Source organism: Acanthaster planci, linkage group LG02 (assembly GCF_054643075.1).
Source record: "Acanthaster planci isolate LZ-2023a linkage group LG02, COTS_SCS, whole genome shotgun sequence".
Lineage (NCBI taxonomy): Eukaryota > Metazoa > Echinodermata > Asteroidea > Valvatida > Acanthasteridae > Acanthaster > Acanthaster planci.
Genome location: NC_141778.1, coordinates 13769015 through 13788942, shown reverse-complemented (window position 1 = coordinate 13788942; position 19928 = coordinate 13769015). Strand labels below are relative to the sequence as shown.

The following is a 19928-nucleotide window of genomic DNA, read 5'->3' as shown; positions in this document are numbered from 1 at the left end:
CCGTGTACACCTAGACCTAGCCACCCGCACAGTATATTCGTATCCAACTGATGTTGTACAACAAGGGCCGGGTGTATTAAAATCCTTTCGGCGTAACTCATCATAATTTTGCCTTTTTGTGTGAACGAGGGAGATTCGAGGGACAGGATTCTGTTGTTATACTGTTCAATTATTCTCATGAATTGGAGTGAAAATGTTAGAATCTGGTAAGTGCCTTGTGTCTGGCAAGAAATGGTCGGACAATTAATCATGTCCGTGGTCTATGTGGTGTGGCAGACTGAACTGTAAAAAGTGTAAAAAGAAATTGCGTTAACAAGGTGCTGTGGGGTCCTGACGTGTTCCAATGGTAAATGACTCATCAGCATATGACGGTATCTGGTCATTGTAGCATGATGCCATACATCATGTACTCGGTATCAATGGTTTGTGAATGTGATTCAAACAGTATACGTCATGCATGTAGGGCCCAAATCATGTACATGTACATGTAGTAGGCCTAGGCTGTTTCCTTGCTAAACACTACATGCATGACATGTACCTGTGCCTATTGCTGTGTAGTGTCAGCTCAGGCCTACCGTAAATGTACATGCAGGCCTACATACATGTTGTAGTCATGCTGGTTGAAATGGCATGTTGGCTGTGGAGAGCGCTGGGGTTCACACTGACCAATCACAGGGCTCCTCGTTATTTATGCCCAAATTAAAGTAAGACAAGCAACTGCCGTTGGGTACTAGTAGTACATGTGAGCACGCTGTCGCACAGTGAACACTTCCTGTTGAGCAGCTTTGTGCACTGAAACATGTGTCAAAGCACATTAATCAACACTTATTTTTGTTCAGGCATCGATCTTTGTGCTGTGCGCAAGCACATTGGAGCAAACAGCCACAGAGAAGGGGAATTAAATGCTAAAAAAGGAATGTTTGTCAAGTTGTGATCATGTAGTTTATGCTTCCAAAAAAAGAACGTATGCAAACATAGTGTGCATGTATTGTGTTAGTGCTTTGGAAAAATTATCAGTTTTACAAAATTACACGTTGCCATAATGATATGTGGGAGATTGTTTTCATGACAGTGGATATGGTGCTTTGACCTCTGGAAGACATATCAACACTTCTAACTCACAAGTTGGAGCTTTGCAGTGCTTTGAGGACATTTGAATGTCATAAATTTTCAGTGACAAATTTAACCCCGTGTGGAAACCTTGCATGATGTAAAACAATTCAATTCAACCTTTTTCAAAACAACAGGTCTAGTCTTTTAAACAGGGAAAAAAATCATAGAACAGGACACAATCTTGGATTTGGAAGTGCAGGTTGGAAATTTCCAATGGGGGACTGTACGTATTTTAGGCTACACTGGTGTGAAATGTCTGTAAGGCCCCTGGGAAATTCACTGATTTCTGGTCGGCGTGCGTCGCCGTAGACCTGCGCGTCAGCAAAATACAAAAGTTTCAAATTTATTATAACAAGATGTCAAAACCCCTCTTAAAGTTTTCCGACACCTTTTTTCAGATGACGCCATTTCTGTATTATACATGTACATCTGTGAACCAGACATACCAGATGGTCAGACGTCTGTGCTGTACAAAAAAGGAAAATGCTTTTAAACAGTCTTATCCAGTGTTGGAAGAGCGGCGGTACGTATTTGCGAGCATGGCTGGCGATGGCCATCGAGCGTTATACGTACATCATTTTTTAAGGATAAAACAAGTGAAGGGAAAAAGAAATCACGTCACTGCACAACTCTTGGAGCCAACCCCTCACCAGAAACTTTGGGGGGGGGGTTATGTCCCGAATCTGACTCACAAAATAAAACCCAACAAAGGTTGGTGAAAGACCTTTGAGAGGAAATAAAAACAGTAACTTTAAAAAAAGCCAGGGATACCCCCTTCTAGATTCGTTCCTGATAAAGTCTGTGAATTAATCCTGCTATACTGTTTACTTGTCAACAAAACTAATACATGTGCTTTGAGTGACCAACATAACTTACTCCTGCCAAGGAGAGGCCAATAAACGTACATGTATTAGATGTTTCGGCCTGTGTCTATGTGGATCTGGCCATAATGGACCGCTGCAGTTTTTGGTAGAGAAGCCGCTATTGGCTGCAGTACATGTAGCTGTGGGGCAGCATATCGAAAAAGAAAGGGAAGAAGTGGATACCGCAGGTTCCGCATTGGCAGCCTCACTTCTCTGGGCGTGCCTAAATTACTTTTCCGGTCATTAAACGTGAAAGAAGAGTACAATAGAGGGATCCCAATACGACGCTTTTAGCATCGATCTGTGCACTTCCGCGTTTGAGAACGAGGCTGTATGTGTCAGCTTTATTTCTTAATACGATCAGACGATTGAAAGTAAGGAGTTAAGACACAAAATACATAAAGGTGTGTTAAATTCAGACTTTTCAGGCTGCAAATTTTTGTTGAAGAGTCTTTCAGAATGACTGGACACGTGAAATCAAAAGAAAAAACAATGTCAATTTACCGCGAACTAATGTATCTGCGATGGCCTTGTATCTTGTGCAGTGGGCGTGGTTTAAACTGAAGTGGTATCACACTTACGAACCGGGTACTGCATATACTGTGTCGACTCCGCGGGCGCACGCGACAAAGTTCAACACAGAGAGCCTTGGTTTTGATGCGGATATGCGCAGACGGCGCTAATGTGAAATCCATCTATTGGTGAGACCTGCAGGTCAAGTGTCATCCCGAGATGCTACAGAAGGGGTTGGGGAGGAAAGCCGATCTACACACTCTCCCCATCACAAAAAGCAGCACACATTTTGTTATAGGACGCGTTCCTGGTGCATTCTGGGTTTGTACGAAGTACCATTTTAATTCATCTTTCGTATCCATGTGTACTCCTTTTCAGTACATGTTCTATATCTAGAACTTATTTCAAAAATGCACCAGAAGAAAGTATTATAATGTATAAACTCTTCACATAAGAACAAATTGACTTAAAACAACTAAACGAACGTTCAAACCACAGTACACAGTTTCAGTTGAACTAGTAATTTACTTAATCTTTTCAGCTTGTCCATATGTGCCAAGGTGAAATCAAATGAAATCACAAGAATAATTCTTAATCTCAATTATTGACAAATCTACACGTGTATCCATATTCAGGACCATGCACTCGACTTTTTTGAAGATACAATTTTATCAGGACGATATCTCGTCTGCCGAAGTAAATGCAGGTACCGATACACAGCGTATAAATGTAATCTTGACATGTGTTTTTAAAATGTTACACAATACAGTGAACATGGTAATTTCAGTTCAAAAACAAACATCTCCATCAATGCCTAAAGCTCATCAGTTCTTTTCAAATACAACTCGGAAGTTGCCTTTGCAGAATCCTCTTGTGGTATTTTATTCATTTTCTCTGATTAGACCGGGTTATTTGCCATTCGTAATGTTGCTGCCGAGATGGAGAGCTCATGTGCTTTGAGTGCATGGCCGTTTTCCAATACTCAAATTCGGCTCCGTCTCAGGCTTCAACTGTTTTTTTACTACCTGACTTTGAAGCTGTAAGGGAAGTAATTAGTCTGATAGTGCCACAAAACATCAAATAAGATGCTGGAGAGCAAAAACTCACAGTAATCCAATTTGATTTAAACGCTTCAGGCCCACAATCAGGGATTGGTTTCGGGGATGAAGCCTAAGACGGAGACAAAGTTGAGTATTGGAAAATGGCCCATGAAGCCCGCTGCCGGTGTGCAGCTGGGCCCTATACTCGAGCTCAACGGGAAGTGTTCACTGTGCAACAGCGCGCTCACGTGCACTGGTACCCAACGGCTGTTGCTTGTCTTCCTTCAATTTGGGCATAAATAACGAGGAGCCCTGTGATTGGTCAGTGTGACCCCCAGCAAAAGAAGCAAAAGCCTATGGAATGTACATGTACATGGACCCTACTATTCCCTGGCAAATTCCAAATGTTAAAATAAGGGGATTTGTAGGGTCCAAGTTAATCAGACTAGGCCTTCCCCAAGTGAAACCTAGCTACGTGTAGGCCTAACTCTGTTGGGTTCGTAGTCCACAGCGCTAAGCTTCATGGTAGGGGCCTAGTCAGTGCCAGTGTGACAGACAAACCCCACTGTCATGACTGTCTGGGGGAGGAAGGAGGGGGGGGCTAGCACGGGTATTGCACAAGTAGGCCCCAGACTAGCCCAGGGCCCAATGTCAGAGACTTCAAATGGGGGGGGGGAGGCACAGGAATCCGCTTGCCTTGTGAAGGGGCTTGTGACTGGACTTGGGAAGGAACTTGTGAAAGGACTTGTGAAAGGACTTGTGAAAGGACTTGTGATGGAGCGGAATACAACACAGATGCATTCACATGGAGGAATTGCCCATGCTGCCATGCGATACATTCACACACAGCTGAACGACTACACGCCATGACATCATGTACATGTATATGGTAAATGCAGAATGCACAAAAAAGGACATTATATAAGCCTTTTTCAACACTGCATTTAGGTCGACAATGTAGTCCTCAACAAGTTGCAGCGTCTTTTTCCAAATAAAGAGCAAACATGATAGGTACATGTAGTTTCATTAACATCAAACCTTTTAAATTTATTCTTAGATTTCAATTTTTCAACATGTTGTTGGGCTTTAACATAGGAGTATTTATTCAGGTGCCGTGTAAACAAGTATTTTTGCCCCTTGATGCATAGAATAACTTCATGGGGGACAGATTAAATGTTACATAATCAACTGCACGTCACCTTCTAGAATAAAAACTCTGCCACTCCTCACTCTGCCACCTCATGAAATAATACAGACGATTCACAGTAGTGCGCCTCCAAGAGTGTGCAATGCGTTGACTAATCACAGTGCGTGAAATCTGTCAACCCAATGCATGTTTGGAAAGGGTGGACAGATTTTGCGCACTGTGATTGGTCAGTGCGTTGCAAACTCTTGGAGGCGTACTGCTGTGAATTGAGCGTATTATATAATACCTACATAAATCCCTGTCATCTGATTGGCGGATCTTTGGTCACATGTCATTAACTGTTCTATTCCATTGTACCCATGGAATAGAACTTTATTTCTCTTGACTGGTTGCCATCCAAATACATGTATATAATTTATGGGCGGGAACCAGTCTACATCTAACATTGCATGGTACATGTATACATGTATGTACTACCAGTGGGTAGTGCCTCAGACTCGAATCCGTTTTGCAAAATGTAGGATGTTAATTTCCTGATGACCATTTGTTTTCTAACAAAAGATGAAATATTGGATGTCAACCAATCAGATGATGAGGATTTATGCAGGTACACGTATATTGCATTTAAAGCAAATAATGAATGTTTCACATTCGTGCAGTGGGGAGAATCATTTCATGAAGTGACAGATGAAATATTCCATTTCTTCTCCACATGTACATGTAATTGGACATTTCACCTGTCGCCTGATAAAATTAGTCTTTTTTTTTATTTGCACGTATATCATGTACTGTAGCACAGCAGCCTCATTCCAGAGAGAATGATTTGTGGCAACCACACGTAAAGTTTAAATCAGGTCAACTTCAATGCACCTACACATGAGCTGTTGCATTGTCATTCTCTGAAGCTCGGCAAGGTGGTGTGAAAAAATGTTCATTAGGGGTAAATTTGGAAGTGTACTGGTACACATGATTTTTCCAGTCGATTTTTGCATTTGGTTTGATCATGGTTTTGATGAATGAGATTCCCGACACTGTTCAGAGCGTTGGAAGAGATATAATGAAAGAAATCTCGACAGCTTGAAAGTTTAACGCGAAGCATACTGGTAAAAGTGCTTCCCTGTCCTGTAACACACTGTGCTTCACACACAGGTAATCACATTACCATAATAGGCAGCATTTTTTAAAAATCCAACTTTTGTCTGTTTTAATGTGATTTCTGAATCACAAACATTAACAACTGTATAGCATTCTAAAGTGACTGGACAACTTACTTCTGTTATGACCACTTTAACAAAACCGGGTAGTGTACTCCATTTTAATATACTGTAACTAAATACATATATGGCAGACTTTCCTAATTCTGCACTGAGTGTAACAACATGTTGTATGTGTAAAGTGGTGTGTCAGTCTTGTCATGAGATATTCATATATAATTTACTCCAAAATTCAAATTTAATGTTTTCTATTTTGTTCTTTTTATCATAACCATTTTCTTTGAAATTGCATGACTCCCTTTTAAACTGTGGCAAATCCAAAAGAAATCTCTCAGATGCTCACCTGGACAAAGTGTGCTGAAAAAATATTCTGCGATTTTGTGTCCAGCTACACATGTATACGATCCACATCCATTCATATTTACGGAGATTTATAACCAATCTTCGACTGAGTCAGCAAGGTTTGTGCTTTGCCAAATGAGATTTCTGTCAACAGTGCCAGCAATTTCCAACTTCCCGTACAAACCAATGTGGACACGTTGTATGTCCATCTCAGCGCCTTCCATATGCATGAGGGCAAGGGACAAGTGAAAGTGTGTTACTGGGCAAATACTCACTGGATGGAGGTAAAAATGATTGTTCTGTTGAACAAAAGAAACCTTGGACCTAATCTACTGGTAGCAACATTAACACCAAGTGAGTCTCCTCGTTACATGTATGCTGGACGCAGTTTCTGATAGTACAGAAAAGGATTTATTGTCACCTACATGTAAATTTGACACAACTGATATTCCGCTTTGGTTTTCTACTGTAAAAACATAAATGTCCACTCATCTGGATTTGGCACCAGTTCTGATTAACCATTGCATGCACCCTTGTTTTTCATTCACCACTCAACTCTTTCTTTTTTTTCCCCCCTACTCTGTGTTGTTCTTTGTTTCTACCACCCCCACCCTTTGCTTTTCTCCCTTCGACGTGCATTGTTCTCATAGATGGCGCCTGAGTGTCGACATTTGCCAAAGTCTTTCTTTTCATCTCCTGTTAAACGCTGGGCTGTTGCCTCTTTATGTTGATGTGTAGGGCAAAATGCTCTACATGTTCGTGTAGGTAAGTTTGTACATGTACATAGTGAATGAATACGAATGGCATGTCTCTGCGTGTCTAGACATGCATGTGTGCATACTGGTGTGTTGATTTTTTTGTTTTGTTGCATGTTCGAGTATCCATGCATGGTGGGCATTGTACAGGTGCATGTACATACCGGTGACATGTGGAATGTTGATGAAGTGATTCCATAAAATCTGTGACAAGGCCAAAAAGAAAGAAAAATAGTTCTGCTTTCGGTTTCCCAACTGACCCTAACTTTTTTCAGTCTGACCCTAACATTTTATCAGCATGTTAGAAACACGATTTTTTTTAAATTTGAAAATTTTTGTTTACTATCCCGTTGTCTTTTCTGTCTTCACAAAACACCTCTCAACAATTTTTTTGACGTCAAAACGATGGTACATCATACATGTTCATGATGTGTGTATTTATATGTTTGCTTACGTACCTCGGCCGCTTGTTAAAACAAACTTTTGTTATTTTCACAAGTTCCCTATCGCAGTGCTGAAAACACGTACACAATAATGCTGGATGCATTGGAGCAATGCTACACTGGTTCCCAGCACGCTGCATTATTGCCAAAGAAGGCATGATGGAAATGCGGCAACCAGTCCATGCATCCTAGTCATTGTTAAACTTCAATGCACGCCCACGCAACTGTTACTCTGCAGCTGTACATTGAAAGCAATTTGATGTTGCAAGAAGACTTACACAATTTAATTTGCAAAACTTGTTCCCGTGTGTACGCTTTAATTTAATTTGAGGTTGTATTGCCCTTACTTGAAGCGAGTGGGTTTCCACAAAATTTCCTGCTGCTCACAAGGTTTATTACCCACCCCTCTATTCTCTAGATGCATCACGCATGCTTACCATGCAGTATTAAATGTACAGACATTGTTTGCCAGTTTCTAATCGCAATTACCTGACTAGCATTGTGCATAGTGGTGTGAATTGTCCAGTATTCTTAAGAATTATTGACTGTAGACATTTTTTCATTGATTGGGGCAACTTTTGGTATACTGGTATGTACCAGTAGCTGTCGTCCACATTCAATCGACCCCCAAAAATTATCCCCCCCCCAAATATTTTTCCAATGTACCGATCCTTTTTTTTGAGAGGCACATATTAAATCAGAAGTAGAACTATTTTTCTTTTGGCCCAATCATGTTTATATTAAACTCTTTTAAAGTCTCCTGTAAACAGACTAAATCCAACAAAATCCAACAAAATTGACAAGCCCTGAGATCAACATAATGAGATCACTTAATCTGTTAAATTTGCGCACTGCTTGGTTTAGTTGGATTGAAATCGGGTTAGGTAGCTCCACACGAATCAACTAACTTGACTGATATTTATCCAGCACCAAACTAACCTGATGAGGAACATGTACTGTACGTACATGTACATGCATGTGTGCAAAGTTTGATCAAAGTGGTCAAAGAGGCACTGTACATGTACATGTGTTCATATCGTGAAGCGCACATGCAACCCATGCACATGCATGGTGTCACACAATGAGGACGATTCACAATAGTGCGCCTCCAAGAGTTTTGCAACGCATTGGCCAATCACAGTAGGCAAAAGCTGTCAACCTTTTCCAAATGCGCGTTTGGTCAACAGATTTAGCGCATTGTGATTGGCCAATGTGTTGCAAACTTTTGGAGGCGCGCTATTGTGAATACTCCTGTATTACAGCTTCTAACTCAGGTTGCCAAAGTTACAATGTACTTTTATACGAATGTGATAACGTTTTTCACAGCACTGTTCTGCTCCAACGTGTGGATGAGCGTCAAATAGGCACCAAAGATGATGCCATCAATAGTACAGCAATTCATTGTAGCAACAATTTTCACACTTTCAATACCGAGGCCCTTGTGTTTATATCAATTTGAAATATAATAGAACCAGGAATGTTGGTTTTGCCAGTACACTGTACCTTTACATGCACAGGGTTTTGTGTCTGAAGTTTGTCTCATGCATGAACCTGAAATTGTCAGAGTGTGGAATTTGAACACAAACACCTGTACACAAACACTCTTTATATTTAAACATAATCCCCTGGTTACTGGCTTATTATTGCTTGGAGTTTGAAATTAACCTGTATACGGTGACTACTGTCAGTTCACTAAATCAACCTTTCATCCAAGATGTGTTATAGCACTTACCTACAGGTGGGAAATGTGGAAAAATTCTTTTAAAATGTAAAAAAAAAAGAAGGGAAAGAAGCAGAAAAGAAAGGAAGAAAGAGGATGAAAATCACTAGTTTGTTTGAAAGTACATACATACAGTACCTGAGAATTGTCCCCCCCCCAACTTTGAATGCTTTATCAGTTTGCTATTGATCAGTGCTTGGCTCCTTGCCCCTTTTGAAAATGCAACATTTCCCTTCCCTGTGACGTTCCCTTCCCTGTGACGTCCATGTACAATGTATATACATGTGTATCATTTTCAGGCCATCATGTGAATGCATGGTTTACATCTTGTATCTTGTACATGTATGCATCACATACGTACCATTTACTTAAGAGTTTGATCAGTACTGTTCAGAGCACAGTATACTAGTACATGTATGTAAATTCAGTACATTATGTGACATGGAAACGTCCACTTGGCTTTATATATACAGTACGTATGGTAACCGGGTAAGGTACTGTACGTTGTACATGTAACTAATGCCTGGTTGCGCGCACTGAAATTGATTTTCCCTGAGTACATGTACATACATTGTAGGCCAGAATGTGTCTTGAAAGCCTTAAAGAACCTTTGCATTGAAGTAAGTGAATGCTTGTGTCATTAGCACGCCATGGAGGGCAGTAACATGTGCACAGGTCATTCTATTACTTTAGGGTCCATTGTTTTTGGTCTCCTTTCACATAGTCTATCATGTGATTCTGTAGAACACACTTAAGTAAAGATAAAGTAATGCAGATTACCTTAAATATGGTTTGGAGTCAATTTCAATATTATTGTTGAGTCAAACTTGTCAAATTGCACAGGTAAGAATGTAACAGGGACACAGAAATTTACCGAGTGACCAACAAGTAAATTCGATAAGCGAGTCGCTATGAAAGTACAACTACTGATGCACATCACTCCGAAACAGTAACATGTAGCCTTCCGTTCATGGTGGCCCACCATGTCTATTGACTGGGTTCAATTTGTGCGAAAAAGGAGAGGTGCCCTGTTATCCAGTGTGGCTGCTCTGGCAGTGACTAGCCATCAGATAAATAACTGTTGACCAACATTGCTGGTTGAGAAACATCATCAGTGTGTGGTTACATTGTACATGTACCGGTGGGGAGGCCTAGACTGTTCCTGATGGAGCTGCCAACCATGGTAGTGGTAGTCAGTCCATCCTTTCTGTTCTTCAGAGGTGACGGGGTACTGTTACATGTACATGCATGTATGTCCTTGTACATGAAGCTCTGGGGAAAGATTCATATTACATGTACATTGTTCCCTACAGTGCATAGTGCACATTTCCTGAATCTTTTCGTCATTTTTTTTTCTTGCAGTACCACTCACACAATGTACCAGTACTGTATTCAGAATTAGCAATTTCTCAGGTTTGCTCTGAATTTTCAGGAATATAGACCTGAAATATGCTGGATTTTTAGGGCTCTGAGCAGTTGTGGTTTCATGCTTTTTGCTCTTTATACAAAAAGCTATAATGCAAAGCAAGTCTGGTCTGACTCCAAGCACCTTTGGCTCATAAGGCCAGTACATATCTCTGGTTTCCTTCTCATGAAATGTCTGAGAATATTTCTATTCACCCTGGATGGGATGCCAGTCCAGCGCAGGTTGCTTCCCCAGCTAATGTTGGTAACCATTTATACTCCTGGGTGGAGAGAGGCAAGTAGGGTTAAGTGGCTTGCCAAGGGCCACAGCATACTGCCATTTGCCAGCAGCTGGATTTGAGCCTCCAACTCTATGATTGGAAGCTACAGACCCGAACCACTTAGCCACATGCCCCCAAAAGCTAAATGCAGGATACACAAACGAGTAATCACTGCCAATTTGGAGTGAATTACATGTAGTAGCCCTGAAAAAGTCTCAGAATTTCATTGTCACTGCCACTACCCTTCTGCTGGATCATGTGTTGTGGGTTTTCCGTCATTTCCTATCTTGCCCCTGAGCTTCATAAAGCTCATTCTACACTCTCAAAGAGGCCTAATTAGGAATACATCAGGACTGTGAAAACCATCAAGTCTGCAAGCAGGAGGAATACATGTACTTAAACAACTGTCTGCAGAAAGCGGCTCCTCCATAGCAACCTCTTGTTTGATGTGTTGCTTTGTGCTTCACTTTAATTCCACGCTCAAAACAGCAAGCACTTTAAGAAATACCAGTACCCTGTCAAAGATCTTACCTTGTAGAGTTATCTCTGGCGCCCCCTTGTGACTGTGCGCACGCAACATGCAGTTATCCATTCCATCCATGGAGTGAGTAATTATTGATGAGATCAAGCACAAGTCCATAGACCTCCATTCCAATCTAATCTAGAAGAATATCAGGCTTCACCATTGTGCATGTGTATACTTTGTGCACAGGCTGTTTGCTTACCCTTATCAGTGCTGTTATGGGTTTCCATATTGCAAAGGGAGCAGAGTATCCCATTGTAGGGACAAGGAACAGGTTGCATGTATGGAATAGTTTTACATACAGTGCTGTATCTACATGTACAAGTAACAGTATCAGATGTCATGTAGTCACAGTGCCGTCTTCAAGCTTTTCTGGAAGGGATGTTTTTAAGTATCGAAATGTGGACAAGAGAAGGAAAAATCAATGTGACATTCAGCATGAACTCAGGTAAATACCTACCGGTGCAGACATGACAGATGTGGTATAAAAACTGTACATACATGTACGTGTACATGTACCATACATGTACATGTAATTAATTTCAGAGATTATACGTACGTATACATTTACATGGGTAATTCCAGAAATTAGGGGTCGAGGAGTGTGACATTTTTGTGTCCCTGTTACATCTGACCTGTGTTATTTGACATGGAAATATCACCGGAATTGATTTCAAACTATTACTGTTCGTTTGGCAGGTAATTTGCATTAATTCATTACTCTTGGAAATTACCGGTAGAAAGTGTGTTCTGAACTTACAAAATCATATGTCAGATGTGACAGAGACACGCACACAAAATGGACCCCTGATTTCTGGAAGTACCCACATGTATCTTCATGTCTGTGCAGTACAGTACAGTTCAGGATTTTTCATATGGCAGACACTGCAGTAGTTTCATGTGCTGCTTGAGTATTACCACCCTTTAATTCTGTCATGAACCTTCTGTCAGTGAGCTGTGGTATGCAGTGTACCCAGTTTGTTTACTAACAAAAGTAAGACTACAGTACATGTACACTTTAGGGCCATTCTCTAGAAAATGAGCCTGAACCACCAAAATTTCAAGCAATCTCTGCATGAATGTTGTTATTTCATTCATGCAATAAAATGTTTGAAGTTATCATTTTTGCAGGAAAAAAGTGTTAAAATTGTTCTAAAAGTTGAACAGATCTCAATTTTTGTAAAAATGATTCATTTCTGGGAATCTTTTCCCTAAAAAGGTGTGTTTTAAATTCCCATGTAATGTTCACATGCTGCATTAATTTTTAATAAGTGAGGATACATATATTTTCATTGGAAGTGTTTTAATTTTATCACAAAGTGAAACAAAAATTATTTGGGGGGGGGCTCTAGCCCAATTTGTGATTTGTTGCAGAGCACACATCACACACATAACAAAAATGCATAAGAGTTTTAATGAAAAGGCTTGACTGTCAAATAAAGGGGTCATTCTTTACAGTGCATGTTATAATTAAGTTTCATATGGCCTACATGTATGATATTACTCAGATAAAAGGGGAATTTGCTTTTGGAGACTCTATAAATACAGAAAAATGTAATGGTCACACACGTTACATTTTTGTTACGTGTGTGACTGTTATGTGTGTTACCAGTGCAATATTCCAGTTGTTCATGCACAGATCACACTTTCAATGCATGACCAAGTATAAGCTAAAACTTTTAACCAATCAGAACAGAAGAGGGATGACCTACCAGTAGAGAATGTTATACAATACACACTGCATACAACTTTGAAACATACATGTACGTGTACATGTATGTACCTGGTCCAGAACCCCCATCAACATGTTCAAGTACTGTGCAGATGCTGACAACCCCCCTTGTAATGAACAAGTACATGCACCTTGTAGGTTTGGTGTACGGTAGGAGATTGGGTAATTATTGAGTATGATGGCTGTGCATATCCAGGAAAGGTAGAATCAATAGTCAATGACAATACGGTATTTAAGTTGATGCGATGGAAAAGTTGGGTGGATTCTTGAAATGGGCATCAGGGATCTTTTGTTCTATAGACCAGAGATGGTTTTGAGGAAAATCTCTCTGGACACCTGATGTTGCAGGAAACCGCAGGCAGTTTAAGTATGCAGATATTTAGGCCCAAGGGTCCCTTTTATTTCAGGAACAGTACATGTATGTGTAATTACTAGTTTGACACAATAAACTTAACTTGCATATATGTAGAAGCACCATAAATCTACCGGTACATGTACAGAGCATGATTACATGTTGCTCGACCCAGTTTAAAATTGTTGTGATCTTGTGGCATGAAATGCATGAAAGTCTTACCGTGGTGTTCTGAATTGCTGTCTAAATAATTTTTTACTGAAAAGTTAATTTTGGGGAAATGTGAAAAAATATCATATCTTACATTTGCAAACAAATCTCAATACTTCATGAGGGTTTTTTGGGGGGGAGGGGGCAGGACTTGGGTGTATACCTGTCACAGACCATGAGAGTTTGTTACATTTCACCTGTTTCATGGTGTGAGGTCACGTTATACTGGTACCTATATTTTTGACTTAAAAAATGCCTGCATATCATGTGTTTTAAGTGCTTGATTTTTGATTGATATTCTAATATTTGATGATGAAACCTTACATATAAGTTCCAAAAAAAACATGTACATGTATATTAGGGCTTCCGGTATGTGTAATCTCCTAACCTACATGTATAAATGTAGATAGCTTTGAAGTTCAGGCAATTCGCAGAGTTTTACAAAATAAAATTGTGTGTCAGATATTTGCAATCATCTGATGTCACACACGTGACGGTTATGTTACTTCCTGTAAAGTAGAACTTTTAGATAAATTTGGAAAGAGTGATTAACCACAACACAAGTTGTCTCCTGGAGCTGGCTACTATGCTGCCCAAATGCAAAAGTCTAGGTTTTCTCGGCCCATTTCGGAAAATTGTGCCATCTGATTTGTGAAATAAAATTTCCGTTTAGTAGAGATTTTGAAAACAACTCAAAACCTGGTTTCATTTTTGCAATAACAAGCATCTGACTTTGCTTTGCATCCTTCAAATAAGTGAATGTGCATTACGTTTCATTAAAGCTAGGTTACAAATACATGACTGGGATTTTGGATTGCCGTATTCATGCCAATTGCAACAAACGTGCATTCTTATTTGCTGAAAATCTGTCTTTTACCCTTTGGAAGTGAGTATTCATTTTCATTTGCTGTAATTTAAAATCGCAAAAATATGCAAGTTGTTTATGTTACTCGTAAATGAGTATACATGTAGTGTGTTTCCAAACTGTAAAAAAATGAAGATTTCTGTGATTGAAAGGCAGCACGAGAAGGAAGGTTCCCTCAGCACCGGTGTTTATACCGGTAGGTTTCTTACAATAGTTGGTAGTTTCCAATGACAACATGAATGATTTATTTCAATCATGAATATTCAAACATTTAATAATCAACTAACCACTTCTAAGAATGTGACTTCTGTTGGCACACAAACGAATTCGAATTCTTGACCAGGCATACGTTAAGTAACACTTTGCACAAAATTGCCTGCACATTTTCCAAAATAGATTGAGTTCAAATTAAGATTGATGCAGAATTGCAGAGGTGCAATGTCTCGATGTACTAAATCAGTGCCATATCAGGAAATTAAACGCTGACTCCATACGAGTCACCCTCCTTAAAATATTTTTGTTTGTTAAATAGAAACAGGGATTTGAATGTTCTATTTCGCTCAAAAACAAATGCTGCTATTACTAATTCATTTATACATTTTCCGCAATTGGCCGGGAAAACCTATATTCAGAAACATACCTTGATAAAATGGATATCCGGTTTAATATGGGTGCAAAGTGTTGAAATGTTGAAAAATGTTGATATAATGATTTCAATTGTACTAGACTCTTTGAAAGGTCATACCCAGCTTAGTTTTTTAGGTGGGGTCACATACATGTACATGTACATTTATGGGCATTGTACAAGTAAGGAGAAACCAAGAATGCAAATAAATGGTTGTTGTCTTTGCCTATGATAGGAATTGTAACAGCAACTTCATGCTGCATTTTTCTGACTTGAATACCCTGGATTGTCTGTCCTAAAAGTGTTATGAGTTGGTCATTTGGGCAAAATTGCATCACCTTATAAATATTCAATTTACTCAGACCACAGAGTTCAACATCTCCATTTGCAAAGAACTTCCATGCCAAACAAGTGCACACGTACAAGTGGAAATTCTTAATTTAATATGCAATTGTTGAATGAAAATATCCTCGTTAACCACATGAAAAATGCTAACTATCGCTGCAAAGTGTTCTGACGTCCTTTGCAAAGGCTCTTGGCTTATGAAAAACAGACAAATTGATGAATTTGACCGCTACACCCTGTGCAGTGTACACTTCATTTGCAAGCGTGCCCCAATGAGTCAAAATAAATAATAGCCAGCTACTACATGTACACTGTAGCACTAAGTACGTGTAGACTTTGACCTGGTCTTATGGTACTGTACTCGTCCAAGTACATGTACATGTGCAGCACGGTGGTCCAAGGTAAGGAGGCCTTTATCCTATTTTTGTACCAACTAGGCGGATGGGTTGGGCATAGTTCACTTGCAGGCATATGGTACATGTAGGTACATACATGTACATGTAACGTACGGATACATGTCTATGCTACACGTGTGCAAGCACTTTATTATACCTCATGTTGTTTGTCATACCGCATCTTGGAGGCACATGTACTGGTACATGTTGATTGTGTTAATGATGTACTCAAAGACTGCGTACCACGTGAATCGGGCCCAGTGTCTTTGAGCAACTAATCAGTCTTTTTGCTAGCGAAGTCTGCATCCACCACAGTTAACGTGAGTATGATCGAGCATGGCAGCGTGTTTGCCAATAAGATGCCGGAGCCCAGTGTCCATGTACACACCTACATGTACGTTCGCAGACTTGTACTGTGTACGCCCATCGTACTTTACCTTTATGTACATGTACATCGGCTGGTGCTAGCCAGTGCTAGCCTCCATGCCAAATCACTCAATGACTGGCAAAAATTTGGCTGCATGCTATGCCTGTTTCAAAGTTTTGACAAAGAAAAAGAGGCTTGGGAAATGCTGAAGTACAGTGTCGTCTCACTTTCCTCATTTGATTAATACGTACATGTACAAAGACCTCCACATACTAGTACAGGTACATGTAACATGTACATGCATGGAGGATGTTCTTATTCCTGCGGGGTTCATTTTTATGTGTACTCAATTGGCTAGCGTACACGTTGCTTATCCCTCTTACTACATGTAACACTACATGTTCATGTAAATCAGCTCAGCCATCCCAACCCGAAAACCAACTGATTCTCATATTTTTTTTTCTTTTTCAGACATAGCCCTGCATGTTTTGGTGTATTAATCTGTCCTTCATGTTTCACATTCCTGTCAGCATGAGTGTGCACATGCGTATACATACGCAAAGCTGCCAGCCAGACTGAATGGAGACTTGACGTCACACGACGTATGTGACAACAGACCTCACTCGCGAGGCTTACATGTTTTGGGTTGCTGTGAGACATGACCAGTCTAGATCAGTCCGACGGGCACAAGTTTTTTTTCTTTTGTGGCCAGGTTACATTTTTTTTTCAAAGGAGACCATGTCAGAGGCAAGATTTTGCAATTTAAATGAAAAGGGATTCAATTTCAGATCAAGGTAAACCATTTGTCTGTCTCAAGTCAGTTGATGAGCTTCAGTGTAGAAACTGGACACAGTCTGGCATGGATGGAGAACCATTAAAGCAAAAACCCTAATGCTTTTTACCTTGAACAGTCTCACAGTGAAAAATCTGGGAAATGAACAGTTATACATAGTAGAAGATGTAATGTCTGTATAATGGCATCTTTCATGTCTTTAGGTCATTAATGTACTTTATCTTGAAATCAAGAACTTTGAAAAGAGTACAGGAAGAAACCCTCATCGAAACCATTCTTTTCAGCTCTGTGCTACTCTCACATGAAATTTAAGCTATTTATTTGTTATCATGGAATAATACATGTGCATGTACATTCCGGTACGTACATGTACAAGTTAATTCCCTTTTTTTTTCAGTAACCCTTGGCCTGATTCAAACAGGTCTTCAGTCATGTCAGTTTCTCTTTTGAATTTCGTTTCCTGTTGAACATACATGTACATGTATATACATGTTCATTGTACATGCAGTGTACCAGTACAATGTACACCTCCACAATGGATTAATGCTGTGTACATGTACATGTAGGCATCTTGTTTGCAGGTTTTTCAAATGCAAATGCTCTCCCTGGGAGCCTTTCAGTTCCTAGTCAGCTAGTGTCCATAAGAAGTATGAATGTACACGTTTTACACACAATCTGGGTTGGTAGAATTGTTTGTTCAACTCAGTCCACTTGTTTCGATTTCAATCAGCTTTTTAGATTCAGTGAATGAATTTGATGCGAAGGATTTATAATAATGACTTAATTTTACATCACTTAAATTGCCTACCGGTACTTCAGAGTTTGACATGGTAGAAAATCAGTGCACATCAACATTTTATCCCTAGCATTTTGTACATGTACCTACATTGACCATGTAATATACAAACATGTGCCGGTACATGAGGTTGATGGCATGTTTTTTACTCATTATTTATTCGATGCGTACATGTAAACCCTGTTAAATTCCTGGGAACTCTTATTTTGAAACCCGGTACGCACTTTATCAATGGTACATGAACCAATCTCTGAAGGAAATGTCTTCTCTGCAGATACATGTAACAGTAGGTGCTATACTGCATGCGTTACACCTGGGCTTAGACAATGCCGAAGGTGGTTTGTGAATTTAATCAATGACTTGATTGAAATTGCTTAATTAAATTGGTTTAACTTTGTAGTAAAAAGAGTTAAAAGACAATTAATACACATGCAGCTATTTTGCTTGCTTTTGAATAGATAATTGAGCCAACTTGTCTCCAATTTTTATAAAAAATCAAATAAATCCAATTGAAATTTTTAAAATCTGATTTAAATATCAAAAATATGATTTTTTTTTTTTAAATGGAGGAAAAAAAAATTGCCAACCGTGCAGAGGGGTCAAGGGGGCACTTTCAACTGGCTGACCGGCAAGCATGCAACAATCGTACAGGAAATGGTTGTGCGTGCTCCATCTAGCAGGTGCCCAAAATACCGGTACTCATCATCTCTTTCTGGCAAGCAAAATGAACAGATTAGAAATTGAAAGAGGGAGAAGATGGGGGTGAAAAGTGAAAACCTTTCCAGTGGCAGCAGCAGCATCACAAAGACAATGTCTTTTATTGAGATGTGTGCATGTAGGCATTGGCTGGGATTGTTTGTCATCCGGCCTCCCGGGAATATTGAAAAGAGTACATGTATATCCCTGCTAGTAGTCTTTGCACATAGTTGCCTCAGGAAAAGACCTCTAGAATGAGTTCCAGGATAAAGAATTGCTTTTAATAAAGGAAAAAACACCTGTAAAGTTCCATAAGTGCATGTACATGTATTGGTACTGTGCATACATAGGCTATTTACATGTATAGGCTACATGTACATGAACACCCACATGTGCACAGGTACAATGTACACATACATGTACGTGTACTTGTTCCGTAAAACTGGTACATGTACATGTATATTCATCAATACACCGATTTTGTGGGGACCAAAAATATTGTGAAATGTCTCCCAAGTTACATGTTGGTCCTGATTGCCTGATCCTCATTTGAGACAACTTTCCCACAAAACACACTGAGGGCCTACCGTACCCACGCACACTTGCAGCTCTTTTCAGTCGGCCCCCCATTGTATTCATGTGTACAAAGACCCCAGAGATTGATTTTTGTAATGTTGTCTGGAAAAAGCGCCCACTGATGTGAGACCATCAGTCAGATATACATGTACAATGCAGATGCTTGGCCTTCGGCTTCATGCAGCCAAAGTCATTTTGTTTGATAACAAAACAATTGGCATGTGCACTATACAGGCATGAACAAATGTACAGTGGTACAGTGTACTTGTGCCATCATTGCTGTATTTCCCTGCTCATGTGCATAGTAAGGGCTGCTTATGTGCATTTCAGTAAACCTGCATAGTAAGAGCCTATTATTTGTATTAATCTGTGGAGTCCATGATGGGCTCTTTATGCTGGTATTGTAATTGCATGCTGCGCAAAGTCATGTCGACTGTTACATGTACAGGCAGTTTATACAGGTACCAATCGCTCCGTCCCTGATTTACATATAACTCTCTTTCAGATGCAAGCTGTAAGCGTGTTTGCACAAAGGTAAATGTATTTTGGGGGGGGTGACATTGCAAGATTGAGGGAAGAAATGTGGAAAGTACGGTGATTTAAAGGTGTCATTTTACTAATGCCCAGGTTTTGTCATTTTGACGTGCAGCGCGCATTCCAATTCCGTGGTTTACCCTGTCAGTGTTGAAGCACATTTATCGCTGTGATGTGTACAAACCCTGTGGTATTAAACATACATTTATATGTACATGTACTCAAATCTCTTTGGCAAAGTGGTGAAAATAACTGTCGAAGCTGGAAGTCTTGAGCAATATAAA

At 39.8% G+C, this 19928-nt stretch overlaps 1 protein-coding gene across 5 annotated transcripts in view; it reads left to right on the top strand.

The window, feature by feature from the left end:
• The window catches only part of LOC110973200 (magnesium transporter NIPA2-like), a 29003-nt gene continuing 9075 nt past the window's right edge, over positions 1–19928 (top strand). Inside the window, exons 1-2 of one of the 5 annotated variants that reach the window (XM_022223843.2) lie at positions 1–206; positions 6883–6997. Coding sequence is in view for 2 of the 5 variants with exons in the window: in XM_022223841.2 (XP_022079533.2) it covers positions 11740–11806 (67 nt within the window). In the remaining 3 variants the exon portion in view is untranslated. Of the gene's footprint in view, positions 207–6882; positions 6998–7683; positions 7821–11510; positions 11807–15950; positions 16203–19928 lie in introns of those variants that run through there. The other 4 variants (XM_022223842.2, XM_022223844.2, XM_022223841.2 and 1 more) reach the window with 4 other exon arrangements.